Source organism: Rissa tridactyla, chromosome 11 (genome assembly GCF_028500815.1).
Source record: "Rissa tridactyla isolate bRisTri1 chromosome 11, bRisTri1.patW.cur.20221130, whole genome shotgun sequence".
NCBI classification, from domain to species: Eukaryota; Metazoa; Chordata; class Aves; order Charadriiformes; family Laridae; genus Rissa; species Rissa tridactyla.
The window spans coordinates 7,763,297-7,779,227 of NC_071476.1; the positions used below are offsets into that span (position 1 = coordinate 7,763,297).

The 15,931-nt window shown below is 51.0% G+C and overlaps 1 protein-coding gene across 8 annotated transcripts in view; it reads right to left on the reverse strand.

Moving 5' to 3' along the window:
• Nucleotides 1-1,682: 1,682 nt before the first annotated feature.
• The window catches only part of TCF7 (transcription factor 7), a 75,824-nt gene continuing 61,575 nt past the window's right edge, over nt 1,683-15,931 (reverse strand). For 4 of the 8 annotated variants that reach the window (XM_054216896.1, XM_054216893.1, XM_054216895.1 and 1 more), the window contains 3 exons: nt 15,732-15,839; nt 11,666-11,714; nt 1,683-5,123 (listed from right to left, as the gene is read on the reverse strand). In XM_054216896.1, the coding sequence (XP_054072871.1) occupies nt 4,960-5,123; nt 11,666-11,714; nt 15,732-15,839 (321 nt within the window). In that variant the 3' untranslated portion in view covers nt 1,683-4,959. Of the gene's footprint in view, nt 5,284-9,064; nt 9,066-9,508; nt 9,582-11,665; nt 11,715-15,731; nt 15,840-15,931 lie in introns of all 8 variants that reach the window. The other 4 variants (XM_054216899.1, XM_054216894.1, XM_054216900.1 and 1 more) reach the window with 3 other exon arrangements.

Here is a 15,931-nt window from a genome sequence, read left to right on the forward strand (position 1 = left end):
AGTCAGACACAGTGGGCAACTTCTCAAATTAGGATGGAAATTAAATAGCAAGCGATCCAGATGGATATGTTTTTTTGATGGCTTGCTAGCTTTTAGGTAATCTTTGATGTAACCACTAGTGACAGCATTCCTAACTTGCTCTAAGGCAGCATTCAAACCCATGCTTTGGGTGCAGCTGCTGCTCACATCTGCTGATGTGTGAGGTTGTGGGCCTGCCTTTGTGCTGGTGTGCATGTTACATGGGCAGACTAGGATACTGTGTATTTAGTGGGCATAAAATACTTCAGTGCTGGACTTGGATGTGAGGAAGCCTTTCCAGCATCCTGTTTGCAAACAATACACCTCCGTTTAAAAGTGCTACTAGAGAAAAACCTTCTGATGACGAGCCTGTGGCTGTATTTGTAGTTTAATATTCAGCTTGTCCTGCATTCTTGCAAGAAGTAAATCCATCTGTGTGTGAAGCTTGTGTTCCAGAATACACTAGCTTCGTCCTTGGAGCGCTGTGTTGCGAATAGAGAAGGCTAAACTGTAATGGTGTTCCGTGGTGGAAGCCCACGTACATTCCTTGAGGTGCTTGTCATGGGACTGGGATCCCTGTTTGTTAGAGCCACTGCCTTGCGTGATGCCTCACTGGGCTGTAGGATGAGGAAGAGACAAAGACAGGTAGTTTGTCTTCCTTATTACCTTGTTTCTGCTTTCTTTGTCATACCTGCCGAAGACACACCTGTGACCCTGTGGTGAGACTTGCTCATTATTAGAACACCCTGCCTAAACTACAGCCCTCGGTGGTCAAATGCTGTAATGGTGGAGCTTCTGCTGGAGCTGCAGGGTCCTACCAGTTGGCTGTTGATGCAGCACCAGTTGGTGCAAGTGTGGAGGTATAGCGTAGTAGTGTGTAGAAGAAAGGGCTAGTCTGGGTGCTCAAAGCATTATATAGCTTTGACAGATTTTTTAATGCTATTAGTCTTGCTAGTTAGAATTCCATCCAACTTATTTTCTCTAATGAAATTCCCCTGTAGTGCCGTCTCCGATTTCATCCAAATTCTGTAGCTGCCTGACACCTATGTCAGTATGGGAAAACACCTTTTTTCCTTTTTTTTTTTTTTAAAAAAAAAATCTCTGGAGGTACCACCCTCTCAGTTGTCTCATCTGCTCCAGTAATATTAGTGCTGGGCTGTAGAGAACAACCCTCTTTCGGAAGGCGCTGAGACAGCTCGGCGTGCCCCCCGCCTGCTGCACGGGGTCTCTTCTCCAGCTCAACCCCATGGCTGTCCCTGCGGTGACAGACACCGGCTGTGTGCTTGGGAATTCTTCAAGAAGCAACTGTCCAATTTCCCACTGTGAAACTTCATGGTGCTGTTTAACTCGTATGGTGCTGCCTTAATTTTCTTTTTTTTTTTTTAATCGGAGATAGCTCTTCTTGGCTGAAGTGATAAGTGTGAGGCAGGGAGGGGGAAGGCAAAGCCTCAGTAGTGATTGTAGAAGGCATTTTTTTCTTGGTCTTGGCTTACTATTTCAGTCTTACCCACTGAAGACTGGGGAAACTGAAATATAGAATAATTGGGAATTACTCTAAAAGCTGTTCATACAACTGCCATGGGGGGGGGGGGAGAACCAGGAGCCTCTTGAATTCTAAGAAACAGTTATTTGACAGTGCGATAGGATTATAACTTCCAGTGGCCTGTTTTGAATAGCCAGTCTGGCAATTTCTTTATTTATAAAGCTATAAACATATTTTGAACATAAAAGCCAAAAAATACAAACTCAAGGAAGTAAAAAAATTACAACAAATGAGGGATAGTCATTGAGACAAATGAAAGTACAGCTGCAAAACATTTATCCCTGCTACATACATACAGTGGTTTTACTTGGTTTAATGAAGTGGTACTTCCATGACTTCTACATTCAAACTGATTTCAGGAATTCAAATACATATTTCAAGAAGAGTTGAAATTGCTGCAAAAACTAAAGGAAAAAAAAAAAGAATCTTGTTGCGATAAAAACTTAAGGGCAAAGTTTTCCTTCTATTAAAAAAAGAGTATTAACACAAAATAGTAACACTTCATATAGCATTTCTAAAGACACTTTTTTGGTATTTATAAAAGTAACTTTGTTTTGGCATTGGTTATCAGCCATGGGGCGTGTAACAGAAGCTGGTCCTGCTCCCTGTTTTGTCTTGGAAATGGGCAGCTTAAAGGTCTCTTATCTGGTGTTTTGGGGGCGGGGAACAAAAAAAAAAAAAAAGATTAAATTTTTTCAGTTACACCAGTATAAACTGAAGGTGTTGTGGTTTACCAGGCAGCTACTCTGAGTTTATACTGCGGTAGCTGAAAGCACAGGGTAAGGTCTGGCGATGAACCTGTACGTTACGGCAACGCTGCTGGGCCGTGAGGGCACGAGGAAAGGCTCCGGACAGGGGGGCGGTGGGTGTCACGGGGGGATTTTGCAGGAATGAGATGGAAGAGCGACGGTGGGGCTGTGGTACAGATGCCGGTCAGCGTGCCCTGCGCCAAGGCGGGCGTCCACAGCACCATGGAGGGGCCAAAGGAGCCTTGAAATAAACGGGTGACGATCCCGGTGAATTCTGAAATGAGCGATGGCTGCTCTGCGCGCGCCAGGTCGGGATACGCCGTTTGGTGCCGCTCAGGACTTTCCCCTGAATTTCCTCTGGTGTTACTTAGACACATCTGCTTTTTCATTTATACCTGCCTTTGCTCTGCCGCGAAGTCAACACGTTTCATCCCACCCCGAGATACCGATCGGGTATTAAATTACGCCAGCTTTACACCCAGCCTTGAGTTACGGGAGGCCACTGTGGCCAATTTGTCACCTGGGGCGTTCGGGGCAGCTGACACCTCGGCAGCACCTTACAGCAGAGGCTCTCACAGGGGTGAACGCTGAGCTGAGACACAGCTAATTTTGGGGTTTTTTTAAGCAATTTTTTTGTTTGTTTGGTTTTTTTTTTTTAAGTCAAGTGATAAAGAGAGGTTATATCAGACCTGGGAAGAGCCTGCTGGGTTCCTCCGCGCGGCGCTGGAGCATGCTCTTGTCTAAGCCTGCTGAGATGATTCAAACCCCAGCAGATCGGGGATTGAGCTAGCGCTGTGTCATTAACCCTCCGAGCGCAGTAAGCACACGACCGAGTGTCCAGCTGGCAGTCGGTTCAGGTAATGCTGCTTCTCTAAGGGTTAAAATGATTCTGTCGAACTTGAAAATGACTCTTTTTTTTTTTTTTTTTTCAAACTTTCCAGGTTTGTGCACGTAGCTTTCATTCAGTGCTTCTGAAGTTGCATTTACACAGGAGAGGAATAAAGCAATAGGTTTAGATCTTCTAAACTAAGACTGGAATTAAAAAAATCTACACTACTATAAGCAAAAGTACCTAAATAAAAAGGAATAAACCCAAAGCTGCTCTACAGACTAATCAGATTTGTTTTTTTTTTTTTTAAATTTTCAATCTTTGAGGCATAAACTTCTTTAAAAAGTTATGTTTAGCCCGATGTAAAAAATTAGGGTTTGTGGTTTTGCGTTAAGAAAAAAAATATAAAAATATTTTGTACATTATAAAGGTCATCTTAAATTTCTTGCGGTTCTACAATAATATTACTACATGATTGGTCTTCGGTACTCTAAAACCTATTCTGTAAAGTAGAAAAAAATAGGACCCCCCCTCTCCCTCTGTGTGGTGTTATTTTTCTCTTCAGCAGTCTACAACAGATTTCTTTCAAGCAGGAAAAAATCTGCAGTGGACTAAATTGTGGTCTCTGAGAAGTCGGTAAACCTGAAGTAAATCATGAACTTGGATTAATTTGGGATTTACATCGGTTCTGGGAGATCAGGATCTGCCCACAGTGTTTTTTGTTTATCGAGCTCAAAATATAAATAAACCACCAGAAACCGGTAAACGTTTTCAAGCTGGAGAGAACACATTTGGCATCATCTCGGGAGCGGAGGGATCTTTTAGAAAAAGCTAGAGTAAGGTTTTTTTAAAAGGTTATACACCAAATTATGGAGAGAAAAAAAAAAAAGGTTCAGATCTTGCCGAGGGTGGGTACGATGGAGGCCAGAGGCGGAGAGCGGGGTAGTGTGCCCTTCTGCGGCCGGGCCAGCGCGGTCCTCTGCCCGCTGGGGACGTTTCTGACCCTCCACAATTCCTAACGGCGAGGGAGACCCTGCACCCGGCAACGGGACCTGCAGCGGCCGGTGCCGGCTCCTCTGCGGGGCCGGCGTGTGCTCCCTTCTCCTCCGCGCGCCGGCGGGACGGGACACGGCCGCACAGAGCCCCTGCACCTGTAAACAGTTCTCTTCCTGTTCTCAAACAAGAAGTTGGAAAAAAAGTTCACCTTGTCGGTTTAAATATTTCATTTCTCTGTCAGCTGGTGGGATGAGAAAGCCAGCATCGCTACATTGCATTTTCACACAGAAGGGCTTTTTAAAAAAAATGCTCTTATTCCAGCTTTTCCAGCTCGGTGGTCTGAGGGCCAGGAGAGAGGCGTGAGGGGGTGTTGAAGCAGCTGGGAGGGCGGGGGGGGGGGGAAGGCAGGGTCGGGCTGACAGCACCTACGTCTACTGCAGCAAGCCGGGAGCTTTCTGCTGTACTGGATGGTAATGCAGTTAAAAAAAAAAACACCACCAAAACAACAGGAAAACCCCCAAACAAACAAAAAATAAAGCAGCACAGGGCAGGGACAAAAGGCTTGTTTACTCATCAGCACTTTAAATTTTGGCAAGTACTTATTTTTTACCTTTTTTTTTTTTTTTTTGAAATTGCTTTTCTATCCTTAACGCCACCCCCCGCCCCCCCCAGAAGAAACACCAAATGAGTTTTCCAGCATCCTTGTTGCCTAACTTTGCACATTCTACAGCGAGATGGGGAATTGGGATGGTCCTTTCCAGCGAAATCAGGTGGGAGAGCGCCAAGTGCCCAGTGTCCCGGCCAAGGCGGCTGCGCGCGCGGGACTATGTCCCCGCCGAGGCCGCGCTGTACGCCGGGGACTCTGCGGGCGCAGAGGAGCACCTGGTGATGGGTCTGGAGGAGCCGGAGGCGGTGTGGAGGTGAGCGGAGACGGGGAAGGGGTCGGGCTGTTCTCTGTGTGCGGAGTCGGCGGGGGCTGCGAGCTTGTCTGAAGGAAAAGCAGAGGAGATGCATTGGAGTGCGTCCGGAGGAGAGGGAGGGGAGTCTATAGCACTTCCATCGGAAGAAACTGGGCTGGCACAGCGTCCTTCTCCTTGTAAGTACCGAATGCACTTCTTTTTCCTCCTAGGAACAGTGAAGAGAGTTATCTGTGAATAAAGGGTGAGCGCGTGGTCACACACCAGTCGTAAACCAGCGCTCGGCGCAAGCTGGGTTGCGCAGCCGGATGGGGACCTGCGGTCCCCGGTCACCGCGGACCTCGGCAGGGTCCCCTCGGTCGTTGTGACCTGCGGCCGGGCTCCCCTGGTCACTCTGGCCCCCATCCGGGCTCCCCTGCCCACCGCGGACCCTATCTGGCCTCTCCTGGTCACTGCGAACCCCGGCCGGGCTCTCCTGGCCAACACAGCCCCCGGTCGGGCCCCCCCCGGTCACCGCGGCCGCCGGCCGGGCGCTGCCTCCTCCCGGCCCGGGGCCGGGGCTGCGCGGCCCCGCGGCCACCGCCAGGCGGCGCCATAACGGCGGCCCCGCGGGGAAGGGCGGGCGCTGCGCTGCGCGGCCGCGCACAACCCGCACTGGCGGTGCCCGCTCCGCGCCCGGCCGGCGGCTGCGCTGGGCCGGGGGGTGCTGGTGCCGCGACAGTGCGGTGTGGGCTGAATCCAAACGGAAAGGGTTCAGCCACGGGACGGGGGAGGATGGGGGGTGGGTGGGGCGGGGGGGTGTTGGGTGTTATAAAAACAAGAATAAAAATAATAATAAAATCTAAATAATAAAAATGAAAAGAATAAAAATAAAAAAAATAAAAATGGCAATAAAAAATCAAAATAATAAACCCCCAAACAATAATAAAAAAATAACAAATATAAAAATAACAAAAATCAAACCAATAATAAAAGTCAAAATAAGGAGGTCATTTGATGAGAAGCCCCACATGAGCCAGCAACATGCGCTGGCAGCCCAGAAACCCCCCGCAGCCTGGGCTGCATCCCCAGCAGCGTGGGCAGCAGGGCGAGGGGGGGATTCTGCCCCTCTGCTCCGCTCTGGGGAGACCCCCCTGCAGTGCTGCCTCCAGCTCTGGGGCACCAACAGCAGAAGGACACGGAGCTGTTGGAGCGGGGCCAGAGGCCAGCGGCTGTGGGCGCTCGGACAGGGCGTGGGGCACAGGGCATCGCTGTGGTCGGGGGTGCCAGGCCGTGCACTGCCAGGACACTGTCCTCCGCACCATTTTTGGCCTCTCCCCTCAGGCAATGCAAGACAGCGCAAAATCTTAAGGTCTGAAGACCTCATTTCCTAGCACTTTCCTAGACTTGTGCACAATATCATCGACTTACATCATTCTGCAGCAAAAGCCTCTGATCTCAGCCACCTCTGCATCGCAAAATACTTTACGTTCATCCCCACCTCTACCCATGACTCAGTGACTCCGCTGAGGTGAAAGTGCTCAACAGATTCAGGAAGCGGGAAGAAAATGGCGTGGGACCAGCTGGAAGACACGGTCTGAGGCTGGCTGAGGTCCTGCTTTGGATGTTAGAGTAGTCCTGAGCCCTTCAGAGGACTTGTTGGTCTTTGGAGGGTAGATCACCTTCGAAACTGCTAATGAAGCTAAGGAGAAACCAGCTCTGACACTTCAGCCTGTGGCTGTTCTGGGCAGGGAACGTTTGCTGAGGTCTCTCCCTTAGGAAGCAGAGGTACAAGGACAAAACCCAACGTAGACAGACACTGGAGAGAGACATTAGGCCGAAGAAGGCCCTGAATGGACCTGCAACTGTGAAAAACTCGGTTCCATGCCCCCTCTCTGTGGAGCATGATAAATAGAGCTCGTCTGCTGGGGAAGATTTACTCATAAAAAGGGTTTTTTACAGAAAAGTACCCCATCAGTGGCAACTCTCCTCCCCTAGCCCTGCTTTCCCAGTAAGAAGCCCACTGGGGCTGGGAAGGTCAGCAGGACAGCGGTGCCTGGGGAGGAGGGCTCAGTCTCCTTCATCCCCTGAAGAAGATATTCAGGTTCCCCACTTGTTCCTATGTCATGATTTGGGGCTCTCAAAAATACAAGTCCTACATCACCCTTGCCGTGACCGGATTTGGGCACGATTTCTCCACATCCCTTGACAATTCTGCTCTGTGGTATGAAAACCAGGAATATTTGCCCTGACTTCCAGGTGTCGGCTCATACGCCCAGCTGACTTTAACTACTGCTGGCTGGTCCCTCGCGCTGTCTCGTGTTGTCTCTACATACTCTGAGCTGGTTTTCCTTCTCTTCATGTGACAGATCCCTCACGTCACCTGCTACGGGTCCTCAAGCATCTCAGGGTAGTTTTAAACAACAGAGCTCTCAAGGTGTCACCTTAATAGTAGCGAGGGAACAATTCCTCTGCTGGAGATGGTATTAATGACTTTACAGCTAAACCAGCCAAAACGAGCATCTTCCTCCCGCCCGGCTCCCTGCCTCGGCTGTCTCATTTGAGGAAAACAGATCAAATGGAGAACTCGCTAATGCGGGCACACACCTTTCTTTGATCTTACTAATGAAAAACTAGACAGTGTTAGAATATGTATTAACTAGTCCAGTATTAAACATGACTTTGCACTGGCTGTGAACAAGAGAAGTGCTATTACTGCTATCGGTGTCATCCTTAGCTGTGGTGACCCAATTAACGCGATATGAAACACGGCAGCCCCGCTGAACGGAGTATTTAACTTGGAAGTTATTTTACAGGGGCTGTGATTTCCCAGCGCAGACGAGCCCCAGGAGAAGCTGTTTTCCCCATGGATGTCTCAGGAGTAGCCACAGGATGGGGAGTTCCAAGGCCCTGTTTAAGATGATACCAATCTATCCATCGATTGACTGATTTGATTTAAAATAACGGGGGAAAAAAGCAGATCTGGTATTACGGATTGCTGACAACGTGGCTATTACAGAGCTAAAGGGGTTTATCCCTCTCCCTTTAGGAACCACGGCACCCCGGAGCGGTTTGCCCGGGGGTGAGGGGAGGAGGGTGAAAGCTCTAGAGCAGGAACCCCCAGTTTTAACCAGTTAACCTCTCCCGTGGGGTGGGAACCCTCCAGTGGAAGTTGCTCTCCGCAGGTGACCAGACGTGTACGACAGGAGCCGCGGAGCCGGCAGCGGCACGTTAGTACGGAGAATTGCAGAAGGGCCGTGACTACCCGGGGCTCGAGAGGCAAAGGTTACAACATAAAAGCATGCTAAAGGTCTCCCAGCACTCCAGCAGCCTGTGTTAATTGGGAAGCAGTGCAAAGAAGCTGAATTAAAAGCGTTCAAACGAAGGCAGAGGGAAGTCGGAAGCGCAACTCCAGAGATCCGGAGTCGTGCCCTGCGCTGCGGAGCGGGGCTCAGCTTGGTGGCATTGCTGTCTGCGTGACGGGGGTGACAAAAACCCCTCTCTGGACACCAGTAAAGTATTAATTAGTTTCCAGATTCTTACGAGTTTAAAAACGCGTGCTGGCTGCAGTCCCAGCGAGCCGGGGGGTTGCTGCTGCCCGGCCCTGCGGGGTGCAGGACTCGGTGGCGGGGAGGGGACCTCACCTCGGGCTCAGCCACCGGGACCTGGGCTCGGGCTGCCAGCAAGCGCAGTGGCCACGCACCGTTGGGGGTCAGATTTGGGTAGGTTTTAGTCACTTTAAGCTGTGGTAAACACATTAACCAATACTTTACTTCCAGCTTTTGCTGGAGTCCTCGATGCACCGGCATTAAAAAAGTGGTATGAAATCCTCTGTCCAGGCTTGGACCCTCTTCGGGCTTCAGCGCCCAGGTCCAGAAGTCCCCCCCAGGAGCTTTTTCTGTCTGCTTGAACCTGTGGACTCCCCCCTGAGCCAGGTAACGCTCGGTTCACGCACTGAGGTTTATTATCTCCTGGGCACGTCCATTCTGGGCACTTCCGAACTGCCCCACTGCCCGCGGCTCTCCCACCCCACGCTGGGAACTGCCAGACTGCGGGGTCAAGAGGAGCTGGATCTTGAAATACAGGGTCAGCCCCAGTATAAATAGGAAAAACCCAAAACATTAACCACTCACTGCTGGCCCTAGGGTGCTATTAGAGGTCTATTTATATGGCCCTAGGAAATCTTTAATGGGGGAAGAAAGCCCTGCATCAGGGTCACAGAGGTCTCCACCCTGGAAATAAGCTTTTAACTCCATCCAGCATCACACCACCATTGCCCCGGCGGGGGGTGGGGGGGGAATAACAACCCCAGGGCACAGCCTGACCCTCGCAGCTCGGACAACAGCTCCTGAGGATGCCCAGGGAGAAACCCCATCCGCGCCTGGCCGGAGCAGCCCCCGCCGGCGCTGGGAGGGGGCAGGGAGCCGAACCCCCTCGCCCAGGAGCACCCCAGCAGCGAGGAGATGCCGATACACACCTGCACGGGCCGCACCAGTCCGTTTGTTGGTTGAGGCCAAAGCGAGCTCTGCATTTCTTAGGAGAGGCAGGATCTGAACACAGAAGCATGCGCGGCGGAGAATGGGCAAGGCAGAGGCACAAAGAGGAGGAGGAGCAGGAGGAAGAAAAGAGGCAACATCATTTTAGCCACTTGAACACACGACTAACAGACTAAAATCCCATTTTTTTTTTTTTTTTTTTTCCTGCAACAGGGCAGTGCCGGCACCACCTCTCCTGGAAAAAAGTGATCGTTAGGCAAATATCGGTGATCGCTGCTGGCAGCTGGGGAAGAAGGAGGCTTGGGAAGCGGCCTCAGCTCTGGGAAATATGGGCAATTACAGGGAAATTCACAGCTCTTTGAATTATCTTAAGTCTGGAAAAGCTGCCAAATCCCAGAGGCGCTGCCTGCGCCCGGTGTCTGCATCCTTACCTGCTCCCGCAGCGACTAGAGGGGCTGCCGGCGAGCTCGCACTGCGCCCGGAAAAGAAGAGGAGGAAACGTTGCAGAAGCAGGCTGAAAGCAGAGTTAGCACCAAGGAGACCCAGGCCCCGGGTTATTCTGCTCTGCTCCCCACCATTCCCCTGCCAGTTTCCATGGAAAAGCTGTTCTCCCTGGCCTGTCCTAAAATGTTGCAGTTTTGCTGTATAATTATGGGACTCATTGGGGCGAAGCCCTGTCTGCTTTCATGCACCTCATGTCTTTTCTCTAGTGCTATAAATGGGATTTGAACAGCACATTTCTGTGCTGGATTCACACTCCCTCCTTCAGCCACCACCGGTGTCTCCTGTTGCGTACGACCAGCAGCTGGTTTTCAGTCCGTAACAGGTGAAATTATCACGCATATCGATATATAAATATCTACATACACTACGTACCAGCCTAAAAGCTTGTATTCCCCTTATCAGTTTAGGCACTGAATGAGATCAGCGGTGTTAACTAAACTGGAGATTATCCTGGGACACAGTGGTAGAATTGCTTTTTACGGACAATTCAAGGAGGTCACCCAAGGGCAATTAATTAAATTAATGAAATAGTGTGAACTTTATGCATTAATGCAGGCTGTGGGATTCTGGTTGCACGGACGCGTAATCCACGGCGGTAACACCAGAGCTGGGCTCCCATGTCCTGACCAACACCTGAGCCGCCCAGATGCAGCCAGCTGTGCACCCTGGGGTCCCCAGCTCCGGCGTGACGGGTCTTTGCGTGGCTGTGCGAGGCCGGGAGAGCACCAGCCTGGCCTGGCGCCCTCCCCAGGGAGCTCTTCTGGAGGGAGAGAGAATGAGCGTTCTGCTCAGAAAGCCAAGAGCCTGTCATCTGGCTGACTTCGTTTCATGCGGAAGTAAATAAGAGCAACGAGCAGTAACGAACCGGGAGGCTGGAGAGTGGGAAAAGCTCTTTGTAAATCCATAGGCAATCACGGAACGGACATACTGGAAAAAGCAGGCTGTCTAACTGCATGGATATGTGATGCCATGGTGGGCAAGGACAGTCTCTCACTATTTTATAATGAATATTTAATGATACAGATATCATTTATTCCTGATATGGCAGAACTACTTCAGAAACCAGCACAGGAATAGCCTCGGATGATGGGAATGTGTGTGTCACCAGCTGAAATCTGTCAAAAGGGCCTTTTCTAATAAACAGGGTGGTGCAGGGAAGCAACTGACACTGGATTTTAGCATGACTTGACTTGAACTGTACATTACTTCGAAATGAAACCCAAATCTGCGGTAGTCCCACGGGTGATCTTCAAGCCTTTCACTGCATTTAGTCCCACATGCAATATTGATGCATTTGAGCAGAGATTTCTTCAATTAATGCTATTTGTAGGGCTGATGGGGACATTCACCCTGGATGTTTTGAACAGATTAAGTTTAGTGATAATGTATATGAAGTTATGCACTTGCCTAAACCTCATCTTTTCAGTTTTCACACCCTACTTATGTTCTAATTCAAACATGTCTCTGAAAAAGTCACAAAAATGTTAATTTACTGCATCTTAAAAAAAAAAAATACGTATTTCTTTAGTTAAGCTCAAGAGAATAAAAGAAAACATGATAAAACACGACAACTGCTTCGGATTATCCCTTCTGAGCAGAAACGAAGGGACAGCCACCGAGCCGCACGCATTTACCTGAGTTGGAATCTTGCTGCTTTTCCCGTGTCCGTCTCTTCTTTTTCCCCTGGGGAATGAAAGGGAAGGCTGTTAGTCCCAGCTCCCAGGAGACGGCAGGTGCTGCGCGGGGTTTTGGGGCCGGAGGGGCAAGCCCTGGCCAGGGGCCGGGTGCTCTGCTGGAACAGTCGCGGTGCTGCCAGCTCTGCCCATTCCAGGGCGAGATGAGCTGGGAACCACGGCAAGGGGACCTGCCGGGTTTATCTCCATGGACGTCCCTGTCCTTCCCCCAGCTGCCCCGACCAGTGCTCCAGAAAAGACACCCAGGAGGAACTTCTAGTGCGAGGTGTCCCTGCCCATGGCAGAGGGTTGGAACTAGATGACCTTTAAGGTCCCTTCCAACCCGAACCATTCTCTGATTCTATGACTCTATGAACTCTCAAAGCGACCACCCGCAGTAGTGTCTGCGCACATCCGAGGGCTGCCTTTGACATGCCACACATGTGCTCTGGGCATCTCCCTTTTCTCAGGAACGACCTCTCATCCCCAGTACCCCCGGATCCAGCACCACAGGCATTTTCACACGTCCCCAGCATGCCGAAACCACTCTGCACGAGACCCACGTGTGAGCAGAAACAGCAACAGAAACTCGGAGGAGATGGCGGCCACGTCCCTGCCACCCGCCGCATCTGCTCCATCTTCTTCCCAACGCGCTGCTCCCAGCTCTGGTTTATGAGCCCACGGCCACGCTACAAACGCGGCTGAGACCCTGATTGACACTGCAGGCTGCTCAAGAAGTCGCTAGAGAAAACGTTAGCGGATGCAGAACAACTATAATAAACCCAGCGCCCGCACCGGCGCCGCTCAGCACCTCTGCCAAATCCTGCCAGTCCTCCTTGGCCCACCCTGACATGAGTAATAGATAATTTAATTAATAGATTGAACTAGATTAGTGGAATTAAGCAAGATTTACTGCATGCAGCAGAGGCAGTCTGATCAACAGCGGATCCTCCTGGCTTATTCTTACTCCTCCTCCCTCTTTATGTTTCTAAATAGCACTTGGCCCATTTTAGCACCCTCCCTGTTTCCAATACGCACTTTAATGAGGTGCCTTATACCTGAACAGAAACTGCTCCATCATGTGTCACCAGGAAGAGCACCCCTCATTTCAAAAGGGAAAGAAAGATCTAGGAAATCCACAGAAATTTATTTTTAAATAATCCACTATCTATAATCTTATCTATGTCAACGCTTTTGCAGCTCTGGACCCATCTCTCGTTCTTCTGTTTCTTCCCTCACTAACAAGAAAACCTGATTTTGTCCCCAGACTGCCTCTCTGACTCACAATACGCGCCAACTCCCCTCATCTCCTAACGAGCTTATTCACGAGGGCACAGCGGCGCAGGAGCCAACCTGGCCTGCGTGGAGCAGGCGGCGGCTCGCAGGGCTGCCTTCGACCCGTGACTTTTTATATGACTTCTTGTGGTTTTGAGTGAAGGTGGAAAGCTCCGAACTGCGGTAAGCTTTTTCTTCAGTGTGGGACCAACTGTATTTCCTGCCCGATATCCGCATCACGTGCTGCAGAAGTGACCTACATTCCTCCTCCTCCTCTTCCTCCCTGCTCACGCTCCAGAGAGAAAAGCATCCCTTGGAACGACCACAACACCCAAAAGCAGCTCTTTGCCGATGCCGGGAAATCCAACGTCCGCCTCCAGAGCCCGCTAGCTACGGAGGGAAAATTCTTCTGGAGCAAGGAAGCACCCCGTGCCAAGATGAAGGATGCTACAGGATTGAGATTTCCATGGAAGATGCGCTTGGGTCTTGGAGGAAGATGGTGCCTTGCTCTCAGCGATGCTGATGCCCTCCAGATGCTGATGCTCTCCAGATGTGTGTCCACAGATGCTGCCGACCTCCGGAGCCGCCCTTAGAGAAACCGGGGCAGCTGCCCCGGTTTCTCTAAGGGCGGCTCCGGAGGTCGGCAGCATCCAGCACTGATCCTGCAAAGCTGCATAAGGATGCTGAGCTCCTGGTCTGCGCTTCCAAAGAGGCGGGGATGTCTGTGCTGCTGCAGGGAAACATGGGCTGGGAGCATCTGCTTTTTCTACATCACCTCTGCCCTCTGTTTTTTTGGGTTTTTTTTGCTTTATGTGTTTTTGGGGTTTTTTTTAGGTCTGTTTAAGGGTGTTTTCTCGCCCTGGGTGGAGTTTGGGCTGTCTGGAAGGAGTGGTGGTCAGGGTGGGCTGAATGGGCACTCGCTGCGCGGCTCCCAGGGGAAAGAACGCGGCTGCGAGGGAAATGACGGAGCCTTAGATCAAAGGGCAGAGCCCTCGCGTGGATGGACGGACATCTGAAGACTTACGTGTGCTTTGCTTCGGGTTTCTAACGAGCTCGTTAGGCGTATAAGATCAAAACAGTTGAGAAAGCCACTAGAAAAGACCCGGAGTGTGGCACCGCTACACCTATACAACCTTGTTTAACACAGTGCTGCTGGAGTGATTAATATAGCTAAGAGTAAATTAATTATTTTTTTTAAAAGTAACCTTTAAATGTTCTATGGAGTAGCCCGGAGGCTTCCCAAGTGTTGTCCCTACCACCACAAGCCACAATGCAGCTTTGTCCCTCTGGCCAGCCCAGGAGCTGCTGCTGCATCTCCCCAGGGAGTGGGGGAACTCCGGGCACCCCGGCTGTGCCAGCGCGGCCAGTCCACCGCAGCCCCCTCCAAAACCAGCTTTTTAGCTGTACAGTCAAGGTACTCTATAAAAGCTTGTACTCTACAGAGTACAAGCTGTACTCTATAAAAACCAAAGCGCAGGTTTTTCTCTGCTCACGCCTTGGGGATCGGTTGGGCATCGATTGCTGCGGCAGCGTACCTCGCTACAGCCAGAACCGGGGAAGATGAAGGCTGGAGCTTCCCTTCTTTCCCTTGGACACCAGGAGAGCTCTTCTGGCTACTGGAACACACGATCCCAACACTCGGCACGTTTTAGGGCCCGCTGCACTAGTTATTTTTTATTGCTGAGAACCACCGCCCTCTGCTGCATGGCTCAGCTGCTCCGCTCAGCAGCCGCTGCTGGAGTTGGGGGATGTTTTTTCCTTTTTTCAATCTGGAAAGGGTTTTTTTCCCCCTAACAGCAACCTTGGTTGGGAAACAGGCTCATCAAAAAGCTGGGCTGAGCTCGCGAGCTCGTGGAGTGAGCCGTGCTGTTGTCTGCATTTGCTCAAATTGCACTTGAATACTTCAAACATGGTGTGCTTAATTTGGTCAGGGTCCTCTAATAATGATAGATCGGGGTGGGATCAAGGCCCCCGAGGGACAGATGGAAACTCTGGGACTGTCATCCTGCGGGCGCCACTTCCACACCCTGCAATACACGGGTCTGCTGCTCGGGATGCAACCCCACGGAGAGTCCAAAATCAGACCCGAACTGCCTGCGAAACCGAGCTTCGCACTACAACTCATACAGAGCAGCTTACACTTTTCTATTTTTCCTTTTAAACAATTATGTCCCATTATTATTACGCTCTCGTGAGTGCAGCTAGTGCAGACGCCCTGTGCTAGTTTTAAACCCACAGAGTGGAGGTGGCAACCCACAATTTGGCAAATCCCCCCAAACCTGCGGCATGTGCCCAGGCTCAGCATCACGTGCCCAGGGCTACGGAGCCCACGGTACCCAGCCCCGCGATTTAAAGCTGATAAACAAGGTGCTATCGCAAAGCGACCGGAGCATCCCATCCCCAGTTTCTTCCCCTGCATCTCTGCCCCATCCTCTGGGCAGACGTCTCAGCTGCTGCCCAAGATGCACAAAGCAGTGAGTTCCCATAAAATTATACTCCTAAAGATCATAAGCATCACTTAAAAGCTCTTCTTCCTTTCTACTGGTATTTACTTTGGCAATAAGCGAACAACCAGTTTGGTAGCTGAGGACCCGTAACATTTGTGCTATGGACAGGCAACAAGCCGAGAGGAATACTCCTGAAACATGCATTTCTACAGCTCTCGTGCCGTCAGGACCGGCATTACCAGGGACAGGCGGGATGTTTCTGGCCATGCCATGGGGAGGGGGTCCGAGCCGCGGAAGCCACTCACGTAGTTGTCTCTGGCAGACCAGCCGGGGTAGAGCTGCATGTGGAGCTGCCGTTCCTTGCGAGCCAGTTCGTAGTACTTGGCCTGCTCCTCCCGGGACAGCGCGTGCCACTGCAAGGACAAGCATGGTGGTGAGACCTGGCCCCGCTGTCCCCTCCCAGCCCAGCCCACCGCGGCCGCCCCGCTCCGGGGCATATCTGACT